This window comes from Lontra canadensis, unplaced genomic scaffold (assembly GCF_010015895.1).
Source record: "Lontra canadensis isolate GAN:19392208 unplaced genomic scaffold, GSC_riverotter_1.0 scaffold33, whole genome shotgun sequence".
NCBI lineage: Eukaryota > Metazoa > Chordata > Mammalia > Carnivora > Mustelidae > Lontra > Lontra canadensis.
Genome location: NW_022631027.1, coordinates 19,501,737 through 19,523,687, shown reverse-complemented (window position 1 = coordinate 19,523,687; position 21,951 = coordinate 19,501,737). Strand labels below are relative to the sequence as shown.

The 21,951-nt window shown below is 41.0% G+C and overlaps 2 protein-coding genes across 6 annotated transcripts in view; one reads left to right on the top strand and one right to left on the bottom strand.

The window, feature by feature from the left end:
- Positions 1 to 21,951, top strand: part of VAV3 (vav guanine nucleotide exchange factor 3) — a 361,362-nt gene that overhangs the window by 19,263 nt on the left and 320,148 nt on the right. The window lies entirely within an intron of this gene.
- LOC116873426 (tubulin alpha-1C chain) lies at positions 20,220 to 21,739 on the bottom strand. Its single transcript, XM_032867263.1, has one exon. The coding sequence runs from the start codon at positions 21,697 to 21,699 to the stop codon at positions 20,350 to 20,352; it is 1,350 nt and encodes a 449-aa protein (XP_032723154.1). The 5' UTR covers positions 21,700 to 21,739; the 3' UTR covers positions 20,220 to 20,349.

The following is a 21,951-nucleotide window of genomic DNA, read 5'->3' as shown; positions in this document are numbered from 1 at the left end:
AGCCTCTGAGTCTTTCTCAAAAAAAAAAAAAAATTGGATTGGCAGAGACAAATTAAATGTGAGGGGTTAAGCCCAACTTCTGGCAAAAAAAGGTAGTGAGGACTGGTCCTAAAAACGTGCAGGAATTTTGCATCTGGAGTTGTCTGTGCAGAGGTATAGGTGTAGGTCCTCACAGGCCACCAGGGACCTGGGCTTCTGAAACAGTAGGGAACAGATCTGGAATCTGCTGGTTCATATAGAACAAGTGTGAAGATGAAAGGATAACCTTCCTTCGAAGGTCGTCCTCCCAGCCCTCAACAAGTACACAGAAAAGGCAGTTGCAACACCTGCTATGGCCCAAGACTAAAAATTCCTGCTTCTGAAAGCTTGTGGAGGTGCTGACTCTACTAGGCAGAGTGCACAGTCAGCACCTGAGTGCCAGGAATTGGGGTGGGGGGGCTCAGGGACGAACTGGAAGATCAGAAGTCTTGAACATGCAGGTGTAGGAAGACAGATTCCTTAGTTAGGGCTTGTGGGGACTGGGGTTGCCATCACTGCAAACTAAAGAACTTGGAAGAAGGCAGGGTTACCTCAGTGCTGCTCTTCAAGAGAGAAGACACTGTGCCTAGTGGGATTGTCCCTCTAGAGTGTAAGTAAACAGGGCCAAAACTAACCTGCTTGGAAGATGCCCCCTCGCTGAGGTCTTTTTTTGTTTTGTTTGTTTGTTTTGGTAGCAAAATATATGTGACCTCAAACTTAAGCATTTAACTGCACAGTTCTGTGGCATTGAATATATTCATTGTTGTGGGACCATAACCACCATCTATCTTCAGAACTTTTTCTTCCCCTATTGAAACTTCTCTGTACCCATTACACAATAGCCCCTCCCCACCCCCCAGCAACTGCCATTTGTCTTCTTCCTCTCTGAATTTGACTATTCTGGGTCCCTCATGTAAGTAGAATCATACCATGTTTGTACTTTTGCGATGGGCTGGTTTCACTTAGCATGATATCCTTAATCAGTCCATGTTGTAGCATTTCCTTTTTTAAGACCAAGTAATAATCCACTGTGTATATACCACATTTTGTTTATCCATTCATCTACCAAAGGATAGTTGTCCCCTTGGCATAGTATTGTGGGCATCCTGGCAGAAGATCGTGCTTTTTGTTGTTGTTGACACTCCATCTCTTGGATGCCCTGGAGTTTCTACCAGTGTCTTTGGAAACCTGTCAGTGTATCTTGATTATGCCAAGTTCCAGAGAGACTTTTTCTTGGGGTAGCTGCTCCAAGGCCTGAGGATTGAATTTTCTTTTCAATTTGACATGTGTGGGACCAGTGATGTGTAGCTCTTTAGAAGTGTGGGCATATCAAAAAGACAGGAGATAAAATTGAATCAGTATCAGAGGCCCTGAAGAGACTGTATTCTCTGTGATAGCTTGAAGCTACTCAAAAACAAACAAATCCCTGCCACACAAGGCATCAAGAACTCCTCCAGGTGGAAGTGGACAGAATGGAAAATTCGAAAGGATGAATTTAGCCTTTCACACTGTTGGACTTCAGATACCTTTTATGTCCTACTTCAGAATCCTCTCTGCCTAGCCTCTTATTCCAGCCAAGGCTGCACTGGCCAGTTCTGTGCAGGCGTCCGTGAACTTCGCTGGTGTACCTGGAGGGCACCTTGCTTGGGGACACTCTGTACCTCTGCCTTTTTACTCTGGGCTCCTTACCGGGGTCCATGGAACTTGAAGGACATGTATGTGCAACTAGAAAGTGTTGAGTCAGCAAGGGATTCACTGCATTTGACCAATGGGGGATGGGAATAGTGGGGTAAATGCCACCTTTTCACCCAGAGAGGACACCTTAGAGGCACTCTTCATTGGGTTCCTTAGGACATTGAGTGGTTTTGAGCATCTGTCTCAATAGTAATGGTCAGCTGAGGAGTGTATCCTTGCATTTTCCTTCCCTTCTTACCCAATTCCATCCCCCTGCTCCCTCCCTTCTGCTCTGAGATCACTTCCCAAACTAGATATCTCCAGCTAAGCTTTGTGTTTCCCACCTGCTTTTCTGGGAAACTCAGACTAAGACTGGGCTTCGTATGTGTATAAGCAAGATACTTCAAGTTTGGAATTTAATTCCTTTGGGATTTAACACTTGTGGACTTAAATTTGCAAGGGGATTTAATTTTTAGAGTTAATTTTTGGATTGAGAAACTCCGATTAGAAGGTTTATATTTAAATTTGTGAGCTGTTTGTTGCATTTTATTTTTAAGTTTTGTTAGTATTGTAATGAAATTCATTTCAGAACTCTTGGTGACCTATGTTGAACAACATGGCCGGGCATAGTTTGGAATCAGAATAGAGCGTAGATTTCAACTTGGGATTCAGCATGGTCTTAGCATTATTTTATTTGATAGTTATCTCTGATTTGTTTTGGAACCTTCCCCCTTTACTCCTGGGATCCTGAGCAACTACCCAAATGACAATGGGTCCTCTAAGGGATTGATCTTTTTCCCCCTTTGAGGTACAGGCACACCTCTGGTAGCCCAGAAGTCTAATGAGTAAGGAAAACAAAATTCAAGTGGATGTTAAGGAGAATATTAATGTTTTCACAAGGAGGGACTTTCATTTGAGCAACATCTCTGGCTTTTCCTTTTCTCCAGTAGATGAATGACTTACCTCCAACTGACTTACCTGATTTGTAATCTCTTTGGGATCAGGAGTTGTGCCTGTGTGACAGACCTCTATGGGCCTCTGTTTCAGAGCTACCTGCCTGCAGAGCAGACATATTCTGGTCTGTTCTCTGCCATTAAGGTCTGTTATGGAGCAGGATCTGCCCCCTTGAGGGGTGTTTTTCAGTTGTAGGAGTGGTATTAGTGAACTCATTTGGCTGCACGCCTAAGCCCTTTCTCCTAATAAAATTTTTTAAGAATAAAAAGGTGACTTTTTTTTTTTTTAATCTCTGTCTGACTCAGACATATAAGTCTAATTTGGTTTTAAATTCAGTTGGAGAAAAGGAGTATTACTCATTGGATCCCACAAGTTTTCAACATTTGAGCACTGAGGCTAAAAGGCTAAGGGGCATTCATGTGGTGTCACTGTGGCAGGGACATTTAAGCCAAGTTTTGAAATTATAAAAATGGAAGTGATTGGTGTCTGGGGAGGAAGGGCCTTTCAGGAAGAATGAACGTGCCCAAATATGTGTAAGATGTAAATGGGATGTAACATAGTGAGTATAATTGATCTAGGAAAACAAGGCTCCCAAACTATCCATACTTCCTTTCCCACTGTTGGTGGTGGTTTTTGTTTTGTTTTGAGAGGGAGCTGATTAACATGGTAATTAGGTTATTTATTTTGACTACTCAGTGTTAAAAATAGCAATTTCACTTGCAGTTTTGGTGAGAGCATGCTAAAGGAACCGCCGGTTATACAAGGGACAAAACCTCTATCTTTCTCATTTTTTCTCTTGTTCTGTATGTCCTGACTGAATACCCAGTACACTGGGCACTCTTGAAGTCACCAAAGCTACAAACCTATGGGACATGTGATGATATTTGAGCACATGATGGGTTCAGTGCTATGAGATTATAGCACACAAATGCTCTGGGCTTATCTAAACAGGAAACATGGAAGAAAAGAACAGCATTTCTGGACTGGGCACGTCCCCAGGCTGTAACTCACTGCTTAGAGTGCAGGAATTGCTCTTCCCTTCATGCCCACTTCCTCTTCTTTCTCCTGTTCCTTCCCTTTCATAACCACACCCCTGCTTCTACAGGGGACAGCTATTTCCATCTTCTGGGAATTCACTCTCTGCTTCCAACTGTCCCTAATGTCCTTCTAGGCTCCCGTGTCCAAGAATCAAGATCCCTGAGATCCTCTGGCCCTTCTGTTCCCATCCGGCAGCTCCTTCCCTCCTCCGCCTTCCTCGGGCAGGGGTTCTCTGGGCCCTGGGCCTGAAGTGTAGAGGGGAGAGACATCTCTTCAAGTTGGTTAGCTGGTCTTGTTCAAGAATCCTTTTCTTTAGAATCATTGTTGACTCATTTGCATTCTCCTTATCCCTTCCTCAAACCTCTTTATCCTCCTCAAACTTGTTCATAATTGAGGGGTCCAGGATGGTTATAGCCCACAAATGCCTATTCCCTGGCTTCCCACAATGGTTAAGACTTAGGTCCACATCAGACATGCCGAGAATATGGCAGTCAGACTGTGGTATGATAAGAGGGCATTTTATGATGTTGAAAAGGTGAAGCCAAAATTATTTCACTTTTCCAAAAAAAAAAAAAAAAAAAAAAAAGCTTGAGAGGGCTGCTGGCCCAAGAGCTTGATCACCTTAGCCTTATTTATGTGGGAAAATACATTCTAAATTCCAAAGATTAGAGATTTAAATGGATTACACTTAAAAATTTTTTTGTTAAATTGAGGCCAACTTATACCTGTACAAGTAAGAATATATTGTATCACGTTAATGATTGGGATGATAAGCCTCATCCAGAGTCTTGTAACATTTTACGAAGTTGCTGGATCTGCCTTTGAAAACTTTATGACCTTGAAGAGCTCTCTTGGCCATAATGTTTGTAAGTAGGGTAACATATTTCTTCAGCATTGTGTTAACATAGTGGCTGGGAGGTAAACAGCCAAGAACAGTTGTAGGCATTCCCTACTCTTTGCATTTGACATACATTTGTTGAATGCTTTTTACTTGCACGATTGGTATCCTCTCCCATTAAGGTTTAAGAATTACACGGTCCTTTTCATAGAGTACAGCAGAAAGGAAATGACATACTGGTATTTGGCAGGCAGAGATGGAAGTTTGGTTTGAGGAACCTTTGTGCTGATGTTGATAGCTGCTGTAGTCACTAGCTGCACACGGGGCATTGGCTCTCCGGTTAGCGTGGAAGGAACCAATGTGTCATGTGCTGGTTTCATCCCTGCCTCTCTAAGTAACACTAAGTGGTAATGGTGCCTTTTGGATAAATAATATATATTTTGTCATCTGTCTTTCAAATCCTCAAATGCTGTGATTTTTGTGGCTTAGGTGTGCATTATTAACACAATTATGATATGAACAATGGAGCTTTTCTCCCCAGGGTGCGTGGAGGTGGTGGTTGTGTGTTGACTGTGTCCCAGGTGTTTCTAACGTATGGCCATCTGAGTAACCACGTGTCCTCCCATAGTGCACAGTCTTTGGAAATGGGGTCGGTAGCCTTGAGAAGGCAGCAAAGAGGAAGCACACTCAGCTGTTCTTTTTAGTGAAGGACAGTGTATGGAATCACAAGATCAGCTGGGGAAGGAGTAGTCTGTGATGTCGCTTTAACTCTTTTGTGGTGTGGTTGACGTGGAAGCCCCGACGTGGAAGCCCATAAATTCCAACCTGGAAAGGAAGTGCAGGGAAGTCTGTTCTCAAGACGTCCTTATTCTACCAATGATTTCTTTGGCATCCTTGGCAGTCCTTGGCTTTCTTTGCCCCAGCATTCTTCTCCAACTTGAAATTCAGGCTTAGTGCAGTAAGCCACAGTCAGGCTTGTGGCTACTTCAGGAGCTGAGCTGTGACTCATTCATGACTCATTTGGCCAGCTTGGGTTTCCTTACAGTCAATTATTCAAATGAATGAAACAACCAAAAGCACAAGTTGCAGAGTAAAGCTAATGAAAGGATAGTGATTCCTGTAGCGTCACTGCTTTTTCTCTAGATGGGCTATTTTAAAAATATTTTAATTTACTTTTAACTTATATTTATTTTCAGATAGACCTATTTTTAAAAATTCAGTAAGAAAAATTTGTTAGGGTTAGAATTTAGAACTCTTGTAGTCTAAAAATCAGACTGGGAATCTGATTTGCCGTTTGGTTCTAATCTAATCCTATTCTAGTTCTAATCCTATGTACAACCTACTCATACATTAAATATAGACTTTTTCATTGATCAAATGGAGTTTCTTCACATTTAAGCCTTAGAGCTTTTCTAGTTAAGTACTGTAATGGAAGTTGGACTAAGGCCTTAATTGATCAAGTTATTTTTAAGATTTATTTTCCAAGTTTTTATTTTTTTATTGGTGTACATTAAAAATACTTTAGCAATTCACATTTTAAAAATTATTCTTTAAATCTAGGAACTTTAATTATGTCCTTCACTAATTCCCCCACCCCCATCATAGAATTCTATTCCAAAAGGGCCTAAATGTGCCCTCATGTCTCACATATTTAAAAAACAAAAACAAAAAACAAGAACTTTTTTTCATCTTCACATTTAGCAACACATGGTGTTCAGATACTTTTACCTTCTTGTTGTCACTGCTTCTCTGCTGTTGCTGAAATTCTGAACCTCATTTTTTTCTTCTCACATAGTGTTCCTGCCTATGGGTTCTCTACACTCTGGATGGAATGAATTTTTCCCTAAAGCCTTTGTTTTGTTTGTTTGGTATTTCTAGAGTGAAATATTTCAGTGTCCTCAGGATAAAATCCAACATATTTGACTCCTCAAAGCCCTCTCTGTATTACTGGCTTCATCACTTGCCTCCCTTCCATTCACTCATAGCCTGTCAGGCCATCTGTCATTATGTAGGCTATTCCTTCTAACAGGAGCACCTTCCCCTTCCAGTTTTTGGGCTAACTCCTAAACGTCTTTGGAACTCAGTGCTGATGGTCGCTTTAGCAGCACATATACTAAAATTGGAACTCAGTGCTGGTGATTGCCTTGGCTGATGGCTGCTGTGTCATGGGTGCTCTCCGAGCATCTCCTCTTTGTCCTGGCTGGTTCCCCACACCCTCCTGTCCCTCCCTCTCCATAGCTGGACTCTGAACTTCTTCAGGGCACAGATAGATGGTTTCTTCTTTCTGTAACTGCAGGAAATGAGTTAAGGCTCACTGTCATTGTGATGCAGAAATGTATTCCTGATTTCCAGACTGAGGACCAACTTTGTGTATTGGTCAGACCCTTCTCTTTTTTGCCTCTCCTGGACTAACTTGCTTCCCCTGAGCTGTAGGAGAGATTACCATGGTCTCAACATTTGTACGTGATGCTGTTTCTTTGGACTCCTGTAGAATTATGAATTTACCTCTTCTAATAAACCTTGTCATTCTGAGTTTTAGTTGCTGTCTTAAAGTGTAAACTGTTTTTCTAGTCCCCCCGCCCTTAGGAGGTCAGCGGATATTGAATAGAATGGAATAAATCATGTTTGACTTAATTACTTTAAAAACTATAGGGAATAGGAATTGTGGAGCTGTTATTGCCCAAGAAGAAACCTTAGGAATTTATCTTGAAAGTACAGTCCTACCAAAATTCTCATTGACAGATGGGCTGATAAAATATTTGCTAACTATGACCTGTCTCCATCAATTAGTTTACTCCATGAGATGAGAATATATTGTATGGAGGAAAGTGATGGAGGAAATTTGGAGGCTATTCTTACTAGTATGTGATGGGTTTTTAGACAAACTAAATGCCTTGGGAGATTTTTTTTTTTTTTTAGATTTTATTTATTATTTATTTGACAGACAGAGATCACAAGTAGGCAGAGAGGCAGGCAGAGAGAGGGGAAGGGAAGCAGGCTCGCTGCCGAGCAGAGAGCCCAACGCAGGGCTCAACCCCAGGACCCCGGGATCATGACCCGAGCTGAAGGCAGAGGTTTTCACCCACTGAGCCACCCAGGCGCCCCCAGAACTATACTCTTGTAGTTAGGTTTCTTTCTTTCTTTTCCTCTTTCTTTTCTTTCTTTCTCTTTCTTTTCTTTTTTTTTTTTTTTAAGACTTGGAGAGCACGTGAGCATGAGCAGGGGTGGGGGGGTGGAGAGGGCAGGGCAGAGGGAGGGGTGAAGCAGACTCCCAGCTGAGCAGGGAGCCTCACATGGGGCTGATCCTATCCTGGGACTGAGATCATGACCTGAGCCGAAGGCAGATGTTTAACCCACTGAGCTCCCCAAGTGCCCCTCGTCCTTGTAGTTAGTTTTTATTTTTATTTTTTGTTTTTCTTTGGATTTTTCTTATAGTGCTTTTCCTCATTTGCCTTGGGGCTTAGCTACATTTTGTTCAGCATATGCTTTTCTCCTAATAGCAACCCAGTGACTTACTAAATCCCTAAGAGCGTACATATTCAGTCAGAAATTTTCTGAATGTGATATTTGGAAATGTTAAAAACATGTAATTAAAATTGAAGTGGTTAACTCACCATAGCTTGTTTTGGGGACACATTTTTCTTTCTAGAGATTTTTTGTTATGTAAAATGGGTACAGTTTTTAACTGAGCAGTTTTTGACCTATGAGATAAAATTGTGCTTGAATTAGGAGTCCTTCCTCCTGGGGACACATCTTTGCCTGAAATAATTAGAGATTAAGGAATCATTACTATGATTCCGTAGTTATGGCTCAAAAATTTCATGTATGAAAGATGGCTCAGCCAAATAATTCCACATATGTGGCTCAAAACATAATCCCACATATGAAAGAAGCACACAGAATTTGTTAGGTTTTGTTTGTGTTTCTATAGGTGAAAGAATGGTAAAATATTCTGCTCTAAGAGTTGTAGTCCAGATCCACATTTTTCAGGATTCTTTCTTAGCAGCTAAAGGATTTGATTCCAAGCTAAAGAGAGGTATATCTGTTTCTTGTCCTAGAGATGACATCCAGAAAAGTCTGGAGTTTTACAGTATTTTTATCCATCTCATAAAATAACTTTAGAAGGATTATTCTTACTACTTATAAAAGGATATCAATATTTTAAAAAATGCAATGAACATAGAGCTATTATAGTCCCAAGAAAAACATAGAAGGCTCTTCAAAATTTTCTTGAATAAATCCAAATTTCTTGGATTAGAATTAAGAAAGAGACTTTTGAGCATGGTCCTAGGGATAATGTCAGTAACCATCTTATATTTGCTGTTCACACAAGGCAGTCCTGAGACCAGTGGTACTGTTTTCCTATTTTCTGATCGCTTTGAGCCAAGCTTCTGCTGAAAGCCGAAGAAAATGGAAAGAATGCACTGCTCTTACTTATGACTGCAGGGATATTGCTTTATCTAGCTAGAGTATGCTAGGTTTGTTTGTTTGTTTTTGTTTTTTGTTGTTGTTTGCATTTTTCTAGTGACGAGATTCACATTTTGTTTCAATTAAAATTTAAAGCGTTTGCAAATGCAATTACAAGAAAAGGGTTGTTGATGAGCTTTCACTTTTTTCCCTTCCTCTTACTAATCTCTAAACTTGGAAGTGAACTGATTAATGTGGATCTACTCTGAGGACATTTGTCTCCATCATTTGAAATGAGCAGATTTTTAAAGAACACTTTGGCCCAAGATACCTTCTGCCGAATAAAGCAGTTTCTGGACAGAGAGGTTCTTTTTTAGTGAAAAACCACCACCATGCTGCCGTCAAGGATACGGAGCATCTTTTTTTTTTTTTTTTTTTTTAAAGATTTTATTTATTTATTTGAGAGAGATCAGAGGTAGGCAGAGAGGCAGGCAGAGAGAGAAGGGAAGCAGAGAGCCTGATGTGGGGCTCAATCCCAGGACCCTGGGATCACAACCTGAGCCGAAGGCAGAGGCTTTAACCCACTGAGCCACCCAGGCACCCCGATATGGAACATCTTAAAGCTCTCAAATCGGAGTACTGTAAATGAAGAGGACAACAAGTAACACCTTTCCCCAAACTGAACAATCTCTAAAAAAGCTGTTTTCCTCTAAGCCTCAGAATGTTAAGAAGTTATAGATACATTCACACACTTTCTTTTGTTACACGATTTTCACATAGGCAAATTCTAGTCCATGTGGGGATGTGCATTACTCAACACTGGTGTAGGTATTCATTTCCCTTTGGTGCTTTTACAAGTGATTGCCAACTTAGTTGTGCTTCAGACAACCCAAGTTATCCTACAGTTCTGGCGTCCGGAAGTCCAAAATCTGCTTCACTGGGCTTAAGACAAGGAGTTGTTGGCAGGGCTAGTTCTTTCTGGAGCCCCAAGGTCAGAGACCATTGCCTGGCCTTCTTCAGCTTCTAGTGGCCTCCACATTCTTGGACCTGGGGCCCTGCCTCCATTTTCCCCAGTGTATCACTTCAGTCCCTGATTGGTCTTCACAGCTCTTCTGTGCTCAGATATCACTCTGCCGGCCATTCTGTAGGGACATTTGTGATTGCCTTGAGGACCCACCCTGATGCTCCAGGATGATCTGACCAGCCGGAGAGCCTTTGATCTAATCTTGTCTGTAAAGTCTTTTGCCCATACAGTCACATTCACAGGTTCTAGGAACCAGGATGTGGGTTTCTTGGGGGCCTTTATTTGGCCCTACCAAAGAATACTCAACAAGGGCTTCACACCGTAGTCCCTGAGAAGCTGGTTCTCCTAAATCCTACTTCATAGTAGCTGGTTTTGTTCCTTTCAAATCACCTCCAGTCTGATATGGCTCTGCATGCTTTTTTAAGGTTGTCCATGCAAATTACACTTCCTTTCTGTCTCCCTCCTGGCAGAGGACTTCTGCCAGCACCTCTGGCTGCTACCCAGCTCACCAAATTGGTCTCTTCTTCAGTCTCCTCTCCCTCTACAGTGTTGCCTTGAACTCCCCTGAAGTTACATGGGAATATCCATTTTGACACTAGCATGGCCTGTCTAGTACTACAATCTGCATGCCGTTCGTTAGCTGTTAGGATGAGTTAAAGTTGTCACTAGCATATGAAATAAGGGCAGGTGGAGGAAACCAGTTGACGTGGTCAAGGGTGTGGGCATAGGGGTTGCCTCTACCTTTTGGTCTTCACCTTTTGTGAATAGTGCTGTTATGAACATGGATGTACAACCTCAATGTTTTGTTCACGTATAATGTTAGCACACTTTTCTGTACCAAAGTGGATAGCTGACTGAATTGTCAGGAATGGACTCACATATCTAATTAGCATAGACTATTACCAGCACCCCAGTATCCCACTTTTGTCCCTTCCTCAGAGGCACTCCTATCTTGGTCTTTAGCTGTACAGATGAGTTTTGTCATTTTAAACTTCATAGAAATGGAACCACCCATAATGTACTCTTTTGTTTCTGGCGTCTTTTGCCCAATGTTATGTTTTGGAGGTTTATCCATATTGTTTCTTGTAGTGCTGTTTTCTTACCTTATGAATATATCACATTGTACTTTTTCCAGTTTTTGGTGTTCTGCATAGTGCTGCTTTGCACATCCTGGATGTATATTTTGGTGGGCATATGTACACATTTCTGTTGGGTGTAGAATGGAAGGGCTTTGTCCTGTAACTCCACATGTATTACTCTCCCATCTAGCATTTGCTAGTTTCTCCAGTTATTCTCCTCAATTTCTTTGCATTCTTCAATGTTATTTAATACTCATAAGATGGGTACCATCCCATCGGCCACCCACCCCCTTATAATCTATAAACAAACAGGATAACCCATTTCACTGTAGCCTTAACTTTCTGAATAAGAATGAAAACATTATTTATAGCTGCTGTCAATGAAGTGAATGTAGTTATATGCAGCTTTTTACAGTTTCTTAAAATTTTTTAAAGTGTATTTTGTACTTGCATGATCAGAAATTCAAAGGTCATAGATATTTTGGGTGATGATTTGCTGGGAAGTTGGCAGAAGTTGAGAGCGAGCGAGAAAACAATATTTCCGTTTTGCTGACATGGCAACTTTTATGCCATTAGAGTCTTGTTAGCTATCCAGAAAATCAGAAAGCATTAAAAAAAATTTTTGTAGGTTAATAGTTTTTGTCACAATATTGACTGGAAGGTAAAATTGGTTATCGAGTTAATTGGATATCATTTAGTAACAGTCAGAATTCTTTATGTGGTCAGAATTTTTAATCATTCACTTGTTATTTAGTTGTGGGTATTCAGTCCTAGAATAGTAATTATAATAATTTTTTTAATGTTTTTAAAAATAAAGTTCATAGTGACACTTAGGAAATCCTTATCTTCTAGGCTGTATTTTCAGAACAAAATGTAGGGGGCACCTGGGTGGCTCCGTGGGTTAAAGCCTCTGCCTGGGCTCAGGTCATGATCCCAGGGTCCTGGGCTCAGGTCATGATCCCAGGGTCCTGGGATCAAGCCCCGCATCGGGCTATCTGCTCAGCAGGGAGCCTGCTTCTCTTCCTCTCTCTCTGCCTACTCGTGATCTCTATCAAAGAAATAAATAAAATCTTAAAAAAGAAAAGAACAAAATGTGAACTAATATATTCAATTATATACAAGGTGACTTGTATAGGTATATATCCATATAAATCTTTAAAAAGGGAAAGACACAACATAATTCTGAGTGTGCCTAGCATATTGTGCTTTCTTTTAGATAATACACTTTCAGTTTTTAATTTAGTTTAGTAAAATTTTTCTCAAAATATCCCTTGATGTCCTACTGCTTGGGTAAATGGCATTGGCTTTTTTTTTTTTTTTTCCTGGATTCTGAGAGAAAAAAGAAGACATTAATTTCTACTCCCATAGAGTTATTTTTTTGGTAGTTAGTCATATAAATATGGATTATGATACTTCTGACAACTTATGACAGCTTTTTTTTTTTTTTTTAAGATTGATTAATTTAAAAGAGTGAGAGGGAATTGAGTCAGGGAAGAGACTCTTCAAGCAGACTCCCTGTTGAGCTAGAGCCCAACACATGGGGCCTTGATCCCACAAGTGACAAGATGATGACCTGAGATGAAACCAAGAGTTGGATGTTTAACTGAGCAACCCAGGTGCCCCCAACAATCCTTCTCAGAAGAGCTTAGTGTCTCTTTTGTAGGAGTCATATTTGTGAGGCAGGGGGAAGGTTGGCTTACACACAAAAAGCTAAGACATGGGGCGCCTGGGTGGCTCAGTGGATTAAAGCCTCTGCCTTCAGCTCAGGTCATGATCCCAGGGTCCTTGGATCGAGCCCCACACCGGGCTTTCTTCTCAACAGGGAGCCTGCTTCTCCCTCTCTGCCTGCCTCTCTGCCTAATTGTGATATCTGTCAAATAAATAAATAAAATCTTAAAAAAAAAAAAAAAGCTAAGACCTGAAGCAACAAGGTAATGGTTTTCCTCTGTTAACTAGTGTTGTAGCAAGGAAGAGCACTAATATTTCTAACTTTATACTTTAATACCTTTATACTTTATACTTTTACTTTTACTTTATACTTTATACTTTTATACTTTATACTTTTAATACCTTCTCATTATTTTTTTTAGATTTAAAAAATCAAAACCATATATATAATGCCTATTTGCAAATTCTTCTAGAATGTTAGAGTAGATAATTTTACTGTAGAGACTAAATATTGTTCATTGTATGTGTTAACAGAACAGTTACCATCATAATTTCCATTTAGGACTTTTTTTTTCCACCTGGATGCTTTGAAATTAGGGAATGTATTCCTAAGCGAGGAGTGATTATAGTATGATGGCTCAGTTGTGAGACAGGTCCTATGTTTGAGTGGAATGAATTTCTCTACCACCTTCTAGAACTTGTTGGTGCCAGGTCTTATGTATAGTTCTGGGATTTAGTTTTTTAGGCAAACTTCTTTTTCTTAAAATTTTGATCATTTGAGAGAGCGTGAGAGAGCCAGAGCATCTGTGAAAGAGCAGAGCACTGGGGAGAGGGAGAGGCAGACTCCCCAGCTGAGCCAGGAGCCCAATATGGGGCTCCATCCCAGGACCTAGAGATCATGACCTGACCTGAAGGTAGGTGCTGAACTATCTGAGCCACTCAGGTGCCCCTAGGCGAACATTCTTGCAGGTGGTTTCCATTTCTGTAATCACCTATGTCCCTCTTAGAACTTAGAGGTGGGGAGGGTGGTACACGGGGGGTGGGGGGGGGAGAAGGGGTTGGTGGTGAGTCATATTCCCTGCCTAATTTTCTGCCCTCTGCAATACGAGAAGTGGTGTAGGACAGGCATAAGCAAAGTATTATGGCATGATTAAGGGAGATGCAGGATGAAGTTTGAAGATTGGAAGTGAGTGTTGATATGTAGGAATGTGCCTGGTGGACCCGGGCAAGAGAGCATGGGCATAAAGGGATGACTCATGGTGTCTAAAGCCAGGCTGTGGGACATCTCTGTGGCAGATGGGATTGTAATAACCACATACGGCATGTGTATAAACTTGATGTTTTGGGAAGTAGGTTGCCATGGAAGGAGTTTAAGTAGCAGAATAATACAGTAGGAGTTATAATTATTCAAGGAGCTGTGTGAAGGTGAATTGCAGTAGGGATGGGAGCCAGTTGAAAGTTTTATGATGACATCTGTACAAATTACAATTAAAAGACATAAGCATTTTGTTCATATGTACATAAGGCAGTGTAAGCTATTTTGTAAAGAAAATGTAAATCTTTTGTCTGTTCTCTGCTAACTTAAAAGCTGGAAGGGAGATGATGTGTGTATGTGTGCACACATACACACATCATAAGGGAATATGTAAGCATTACTTTAAGAGGTACAATTTGCTGGAATACTCAGTGAAGGGAGGATTCCTTCTGGCCAGAGGGGAGAGAAATGTTTGTTTTACTTTGCATTCACTTTAAATTTTAAAAAATTATTAAAAGTTACATAAAGTAATTTTGCAGTAAAACAAGAAGCAGGTGGGGAACTACACTATTAGAAGTAGAGTTCAAACTCCAGTGGGTAGTATTTCTCTGATTTAAAAATAGATGGATTATCCAGATACTTACACATTTTTAAAAGTCATTGTAGCTTTTTAGAGGAGAAAATGCCATGTCTGTTCCTTCAAGGCAATAGTTGGACATGTTTACTACCCTTAAATGGTATCAAGTCAGTGTTAACTATAATTTGTAGTTGACATTTCTCCTAGGTATTTTGTTTTTAAAATCCCGTTTTACTCCTCATTTAGTGGGTAAGAGTTTTGTGCCTGTTATTTGTCCCAGAGTTTTGATAGTGTATGGCCATGTTTATACCTTTGTGGTAGGTAGTGATAGTGAACTTCTGTGCTTTTTTAACTTTTGAATTGCTAAATGATCCTTCGTGGGATAATCCCCTTAATCACATGCTTTACACTGAGTCTAGTAGTTCAGAGCATCTTGCTACCTTCCCCTCTCCCCAAGTTTTCAATCTTGAAGTTTTCACATGAAGTGTTCTGCAAAGAAAGCATGGCTGTTTCCTGTCTGTTTTAACTATAAACTACAGACATTGCAACTGTTTCTATAATATGGAGATAAATGGAAAGGAGACCCGATATTATGAGAAGAAAGATTATCACTGATCCTTCCCATCCCCTGCTTTTTCCAAGTGATTTCAAGGAATTTTTAAATAAGAAAGTCATCTTAACTGATGGCAAGCAGTGATAATTTCTTCCCTCACTGATTTTTTTTTTTTTGTATTTTTATATATCAAATACTTAAGTTTTCTGAGCTCTGTTTCTGGGACATTGGTTTCTGTTTCTCTTAATTTTCTGTCTGTTTTTGTTAGGGCACTACATGGTTTGTTGTGGTTTTATAAGATTTATAAGGTTTAAATATTTAATTGTAGGACACTTTATTGAGAAAAAAATTCCATGTGTCTTTGTATAAGCATGTTAGTATTTACAAATCAAAACCGCAATGAGATACCACCTTACACCAGTTAGAATGGCAAAAATTAACAAGACAAGAAACAGAAATATTGGCAAGGATATGGAGAAAGGGGAACCCTCTTACACTGTTGGTGGGAATGAAAGCTGGTGCAGCCACTCTGGAAGACAGTATGGAGGTTCCTCAAGACATTAAAAATAGAGCGACCCTATGACCCAGCAATTTCACTACTAGGTATTTACCCCAAAGATACAGATGTAGTGAAAAGAAGGGGCACATGCACCCCAATGTTGATAGCAGCAATGTCCACAACAGCCAAATTGTGGAAGGAGCTAAGAATCCCTTCAACAGATGAATGGATAAAGATGTATTATACACACACCCACACCACACCCCCCCACACCCCCCCCCCCCCCCCCCCCCCCCCCCCCCCACCCACCAACCCCCCCCCCCCGACACACACACACAATGGAATATTAGCCATCAGAAACTATGAATACCCACCATTTGCATCGACATGGATGGAACTGGAGGGGATTATGCTAAGTGAAATAAGTCAATCAGAGATAGACAATTATCATATGGTTTCACTCATATGTGGAGATAAGGAATAGTGCAGGGGACCAAAGGGGAAGGGAGGGAAAACTGAATGGGAAGAAATCAGAGGGAGGGGAGCCTGGGTGGCTCAGTGGGTTAATAAGCCTCTGCTTTTGGTTCAGGTCATGATCTCAGGGTCCTGGGATAGAGCCACATGTCAGGTTTTCTGCTCATCAGGGAGCCTGCTTCCCTTTCTCTCTCTGCCTGCCTCTCTGCTACTTGTGATCTCTCTCTTTGTCAAATAAATAAAGTCATTAAAAAAGAAATCAGGGGCGCCTGGGTGGCTCAGTGGGTTAAAGCCTCTGCCTTCGGCTCAGGTCATGATCCCAGGGTCCTGGGATCGAGCCTCGCATCGGGCTCTCTGCTCCGCGGAGGGCCTGCTTCCTCCTCTCTCTCTGCCTGCCTCCCTGTCTGCTTGTGATCTCTCTGTCAAATGAATAAATAAAATCTTAAAAAAAAAAATCAGAGGGAGACAAACAGTGAAAGACTCTGCACTATGGGAAACAAACTGAGGGTTACAGCAGGGAGGGGGGGTGGGGGAATGGGGTAACTTGGTGTCGGACATTAAGGAGGGTATGTGTGGTGATGAGCACTGGGTGTTAATGCAACTATTGAATCGTTGAACACCACATCAAAAACTAATGATGTACTATATGCTAGCTAATTGAACATAAAAAATTAAATGTTAGTATTTATATATTAACATGTACAACTGATCAAATATAAATCTTGCAAAGTATTTTATAATATTTAGAGGAAAAACATGCAAAAGTTTATATCCCCCTATCCATCCATCTATACAAAGTCCAGGTCTGTCAGCTTGGGAAACCATATAACTTCCCCTAGAATGGGTTTTTCATCTTTAGCATGATGGAGTCAGAAGAAATTATTTTGTAGCCTTTTTGTACTTCAAGATGTCTGATTTTCCCAGGATTATAGACAACTTCCCAATTGATATTGAGAGTAGACTAAAAGATAAACTCTCAAAACTGATCATCCTACATGACAATTTCATTAAAATAGGTTCACTGGAGCTATGTAATAGAATTAGTCTAGATTTAATATGTTTTATATTTCTTTCTTCTAGGAATGAAACCACGTGTTTAAATTGAGCAGTGCAATAATAAATTCATGGTGAATTTGATTTAAGCAATAGTTGAATTAAATTTTCTCTGCAAAAATACATTACCATTCAATAAAACTTTGTTATTATCTAAAGGTAGATGTAAGTTTTATTTTTAGGACAAATATACAGCACATTTCAAGACTTTGTTTTTTTATTTTTTTAAAATATAAACTTACAACTGACTAATGGTTTATTTTTGTCCATTACAACTAAAGTATACACAGTAGAGTAACTGATAAGCTGTATCCAGGTTATTAATCTATATCAATAATTTGAGATATGTGTTCGATACACTTTCTTCATTTGGCACATGTAACTAGAAATACATTTTGAAAATACGTCTCAGAACTACCTTTTACTTTATGATTTGTTCTCATGGAGTAGCTTTTTTTCCTACCAAAACATCCCTTTACTTTAATTTCAGATACACCTAATAAGGACTTCTTTAAAAAAGATATTATTGGGGTGCCTGGGTAGCTCAGTGGGTTAAAGCCTCTGCCTTTGGCTCAGGACCCTGGGATCAAGCCCTGTATCGGGCTCTCTGCTCAGCGGGAAGCCTGCCTCCTCCTCTCTCTCTCTGCCTACTTGTGATCTCTGTCAAATAAATAAATAAAATCTTTTAAAAAAATAAAAAGATATTATTTATTTGAGAGACAGAGTGAGCAAGAGAGAGTACAGGAGCAGGGGCACAGGGAGAGGGAGAAGCAGACTCCCCAGTGAGCAGGGAGCCTGATGTGGGGCTCGATCCCAGGACTCCAGGATCATGTCCTAAGCTGAAGGCAGGTGCTTGACCAACTGAGCCACTCAAGCAACCCAAGTACTTTTGAAATAAGATGTGCCAAAATATACTTCATTTGTTCCGCACAATGTATCTTTTATTCTCAGCATTCTTATGTTAATCCTGGTTTAGCAAGCTAGGTTTACATTTTTGAAACTTTATATAGTATTCACAGAGAGCTAAGGATTTGTCTTTGTCCATTCGGATTTGTAAAGAGACCTCCTGGGCTCCATAGTCCAATTTACCAGATCTGCTATTATTAAAATCATGGCTACTCAATCTGACTTCTATTTCTATTGCTTTCTTGAAATCATGGTATTTGGGTTTTTCATCTCACTCTGTACAATTCTAATTTCCAGCCTGTTGTCCTTGTCTTCTTGTGCTGTATGCCGAGGTCTCATTAACTCCCTTCCTTCTATCTGTTTTGTAAGCTACACCAGAGCAGAAACTTTCAGTTTTATTTTCCTCCCCAAGTTAGTCTTGTGCTTGGCATAGGAAAGGTGCTTCCCAAATATTTGTTGATTAAATGATTGAATGTCTTATGACCTATTTTCAGTTAATACCTGGGTTAACTTCAGTAAATTCTAGTTCTAATACATATTCCACATTTGATCCTGGACTTCATTCCTGACTGCCCGCTGGACAATTCCTCTCGGCTATTACCTCAAACTTAACGAATCTGAAACTGTGCCTTTTTTTGGTTTGTTTGTTCATTCTTTTGTTCATTTTATCACTTTTTTTTTTCATTCTGGTGGGTATTACTTATTTTAATTGAGATATAATGTGTTTGATATTTTATTAGTTTTAGATATACAACATAATAACTTGATGTATATCTTGTAAAATGATAACTACAATAAGTTTAGTCAACATCCATCACCACACATAGTTAAAAGTTCTCATAACAAGAAAAATAGAGATCTACCCTCTTAGCAACTTTCAGATATACAATATGATCTTGTTAACTATAGTTACCATGCTGTACCTTATGTCACCCCTTATGGGGGTTATTTATCTTATAACTGGAAATTTGTACCGTCTGTTTTGACTGTCTTCAACCATTTCACCCATTCCCAATCTTCCACCTCTGGTACCCACCAATCTGTTCTGTGTCTGTTATATATATATATATATATATATATATATATAATTTTAGATTCCACATAAAGTGAGATAGTACAGTATTTGTCTTTCTGATTTATTTCACTTGGTGTAATGCTTTCAAGATCCAACTGTGTTGTCCCAAATGGTAGGTTTTTTTTTTCTTCAGATTTTACTTATTTAGTTTACAGAACACAAGCATGGAGAGCACCAGGGAGAGGGAGAAGCAGGCTCCTTGTTGAGCAGAGAGCCCAGTGTGGGGTTTGATCCCAGGACCCTGGGATCATGACCTGAGCTGAAGCAGACGCTTAACTGACAGAGACACCCAGGCGCCCGGCAAATGGCAGAATTTCTTTTTTTTTTTTTAAGATTTTTATTTTTTATTATTTTTTTTTATTTGACAGAGAGCGATCACAAGTAAGTAGATAGGCAGGCAGAGAGAGAGAGAGAGAGAGGAGAAAGCAGGCTCCCCGCCAAGCAGAGAGCCCGATGCGGGACTCAATCCCAGGACCCTGAGATCATGACCTGAGCCGAAGGCAGAGGCTTAACCCACTGAGCCACCCAGGCGCCCCTTGTTTCTTTTTTAATAGCTGCGTAATATTCCATTTTATGTAGGTATGTGTACACACACACACCCACACCCCGATTTCCTTCATCTATGATGGACACTTAGGTTGTTACCATATCTTGGCTATTGTACTAATGCTGCAATAAACATGGGGGCAGATAATTTTTTGAGATAATGATTAGTTTCCTTCAGATAAACATCTAGAAGTGAAATTGCTGGATCTTATGGTAGTTCTTTCTAATTTTTTTTGAGGAACTTCCATACTCTTTTCCATAGTGGCTATACCAACCTGCATTCTTACAGTACCCAAGGATTCTTTTTTTCCACATCCTCACCAATACTTGTTACCTCTTGTCTTTTGATGACAGCCATCCTAACAAGTATGAGGTAAGATCTCACTGTGGTTTGATTTGTATTTTTTTGATTAGTGATGTTGAGTACTTTATGTACCTGTTGGTCATTCATATGTTGTCTTTGGAAATTGTCTGTTTTTGGAAAATGTCCGTTCAGTTCCTCTGCCCATTTTTATGTCAGGTGACTTGTTTGTTTTGTATTGAGTTATATGGGTTCTTTATACATCTTAGATATTAACTTCTTTTTTTTTTTTTGATATTTAAAACAGAAACATCACTTTTATTGACAAGTTAGGGCCACGGACAGACAGCTTCCAGAACAGAAAAAAAGACAGTCCCAAGACAATGGAGTGTAAAATCATAGCAGACAGCCTAATACTCTTCACCCTCATCCTCTCCCTCAGCACTATCCGCTCCAACCTCCTCATAATCCTTCTCAAGGGCAGCCATGTCCTCACGGGCCTCAGAAAACTCTCCTTCCTCCATGCCCTCCCCCACATACCAGTGAACAAAGGCACGCTTGGCATACATCAGGTCAAACTTGTGGTCCAGGCGAGCCCAGGCCTCAGCGATGGCTGTGGTGTTGCTCAGCATGCACACAGCTCGCTGGACTTTGGCCAGGTCTCCACCGGGCACCACAGTGGGAGGCTGGTAATTAATGCCCACTTTGAAGCCAGTGGGGCACCAGTCCACAAACTGGATGGTACGCTTGGTCTTGATGGTGGCAATGGCGGCATTGACATCTTTGGGAACCACATCGCCACGGTACAACAGGCAGCAAGCCATGTATTTGCCATGGCGAGGGTCACATTTCACCATCTGGTTGGCTGGCTCAAAGCACGCGTTGGTGATCTCTGCTACTGTAAGCTGTTCATGGTAGGCTTTCTCAGCAGAGATGACAGGGGCATAGGTGGCCAGAGGGAAGTGGATACGGGGATAGGGCACCAGGTTGGTCTGGAATTCTGTCAGATCAACGTTCAGGGCTCCATCAAATCTGAGGGAAGCGGTGATGGAGGACACAATCTGGCTAATAAGGCGGTTAAGGTTAGTGTAGGTTGGGCGTTCGATATCGAGGTTTCTACGACAGATGTCATAGATGGCCTCGTTGTCTACCATGAAGGCACAATCAGAGTGCTCCAGGGTGGTGTGGGTAGTGAGGATGGAATTGTAGGGCTCAACTACAGCTGTGGAAACCTGAGGGGCTGGGTAGATGGAGAACTCCAGCTTGGACTTCTTGCCGTAATCGACAGAGAGACGTTCCATCAGCAGGGAGGTGAACCCAGAACCAGTTCCCCCTCCAAAGCTGTGGAAAACCAAGAAGCCCTGAAGACCTGTGCACTGGTCAGCCAGCTTCCGAATTCGGTCCAAGACAAGGTCAATGATCTCCTTGCCAATGGTGTAGTGCCCTCGGGCGTAGTTGTTGGCAGCATCTTCCTTGCCTGTGATGAGCTGCTCAGGGTGGAAGAGCTGGCGGTAGGTGCCCGTGCGAACTTCATCAATGACTGTGGGTTCCAGGTCTACAAACACGGCCCGGGGCACATGCTTGCCAGCGCCCGTCTCACTGAAGAAGGTGTTGAAGGAGTCGTCTCCTCCCCCGATGGTCTTGTCACTTGGCATCTGGCCATCGGGCTGAATGCCGTGCTCCAAGCAATAGAGCTCCCAGCAGGCATTGCCGATCTGGACACCAGCCTGGCCGACGTGGATGGAGATACACTCACGCATGACTGAGACTTATAGGGTTCGTTGGGGCTGGAGGAGTCGAAGGGACGGCGACAAGGTTCTCCTGCTAACAGACTACCAAGGAGTCCGGGGGAGAAGTGGTAAGCCAGATATTAACTTCTTATCAGGCACATGATTTACAAATTTTTTTTCCCTTCCATAGATTGCTTTTTCATTTTTTTGGTGGATTCTTTTGCTGTGTAGAACTTCTTAGTTGATGTAGTCCCACTTGTTTTTGCTTTTGTTGCCTTGGTT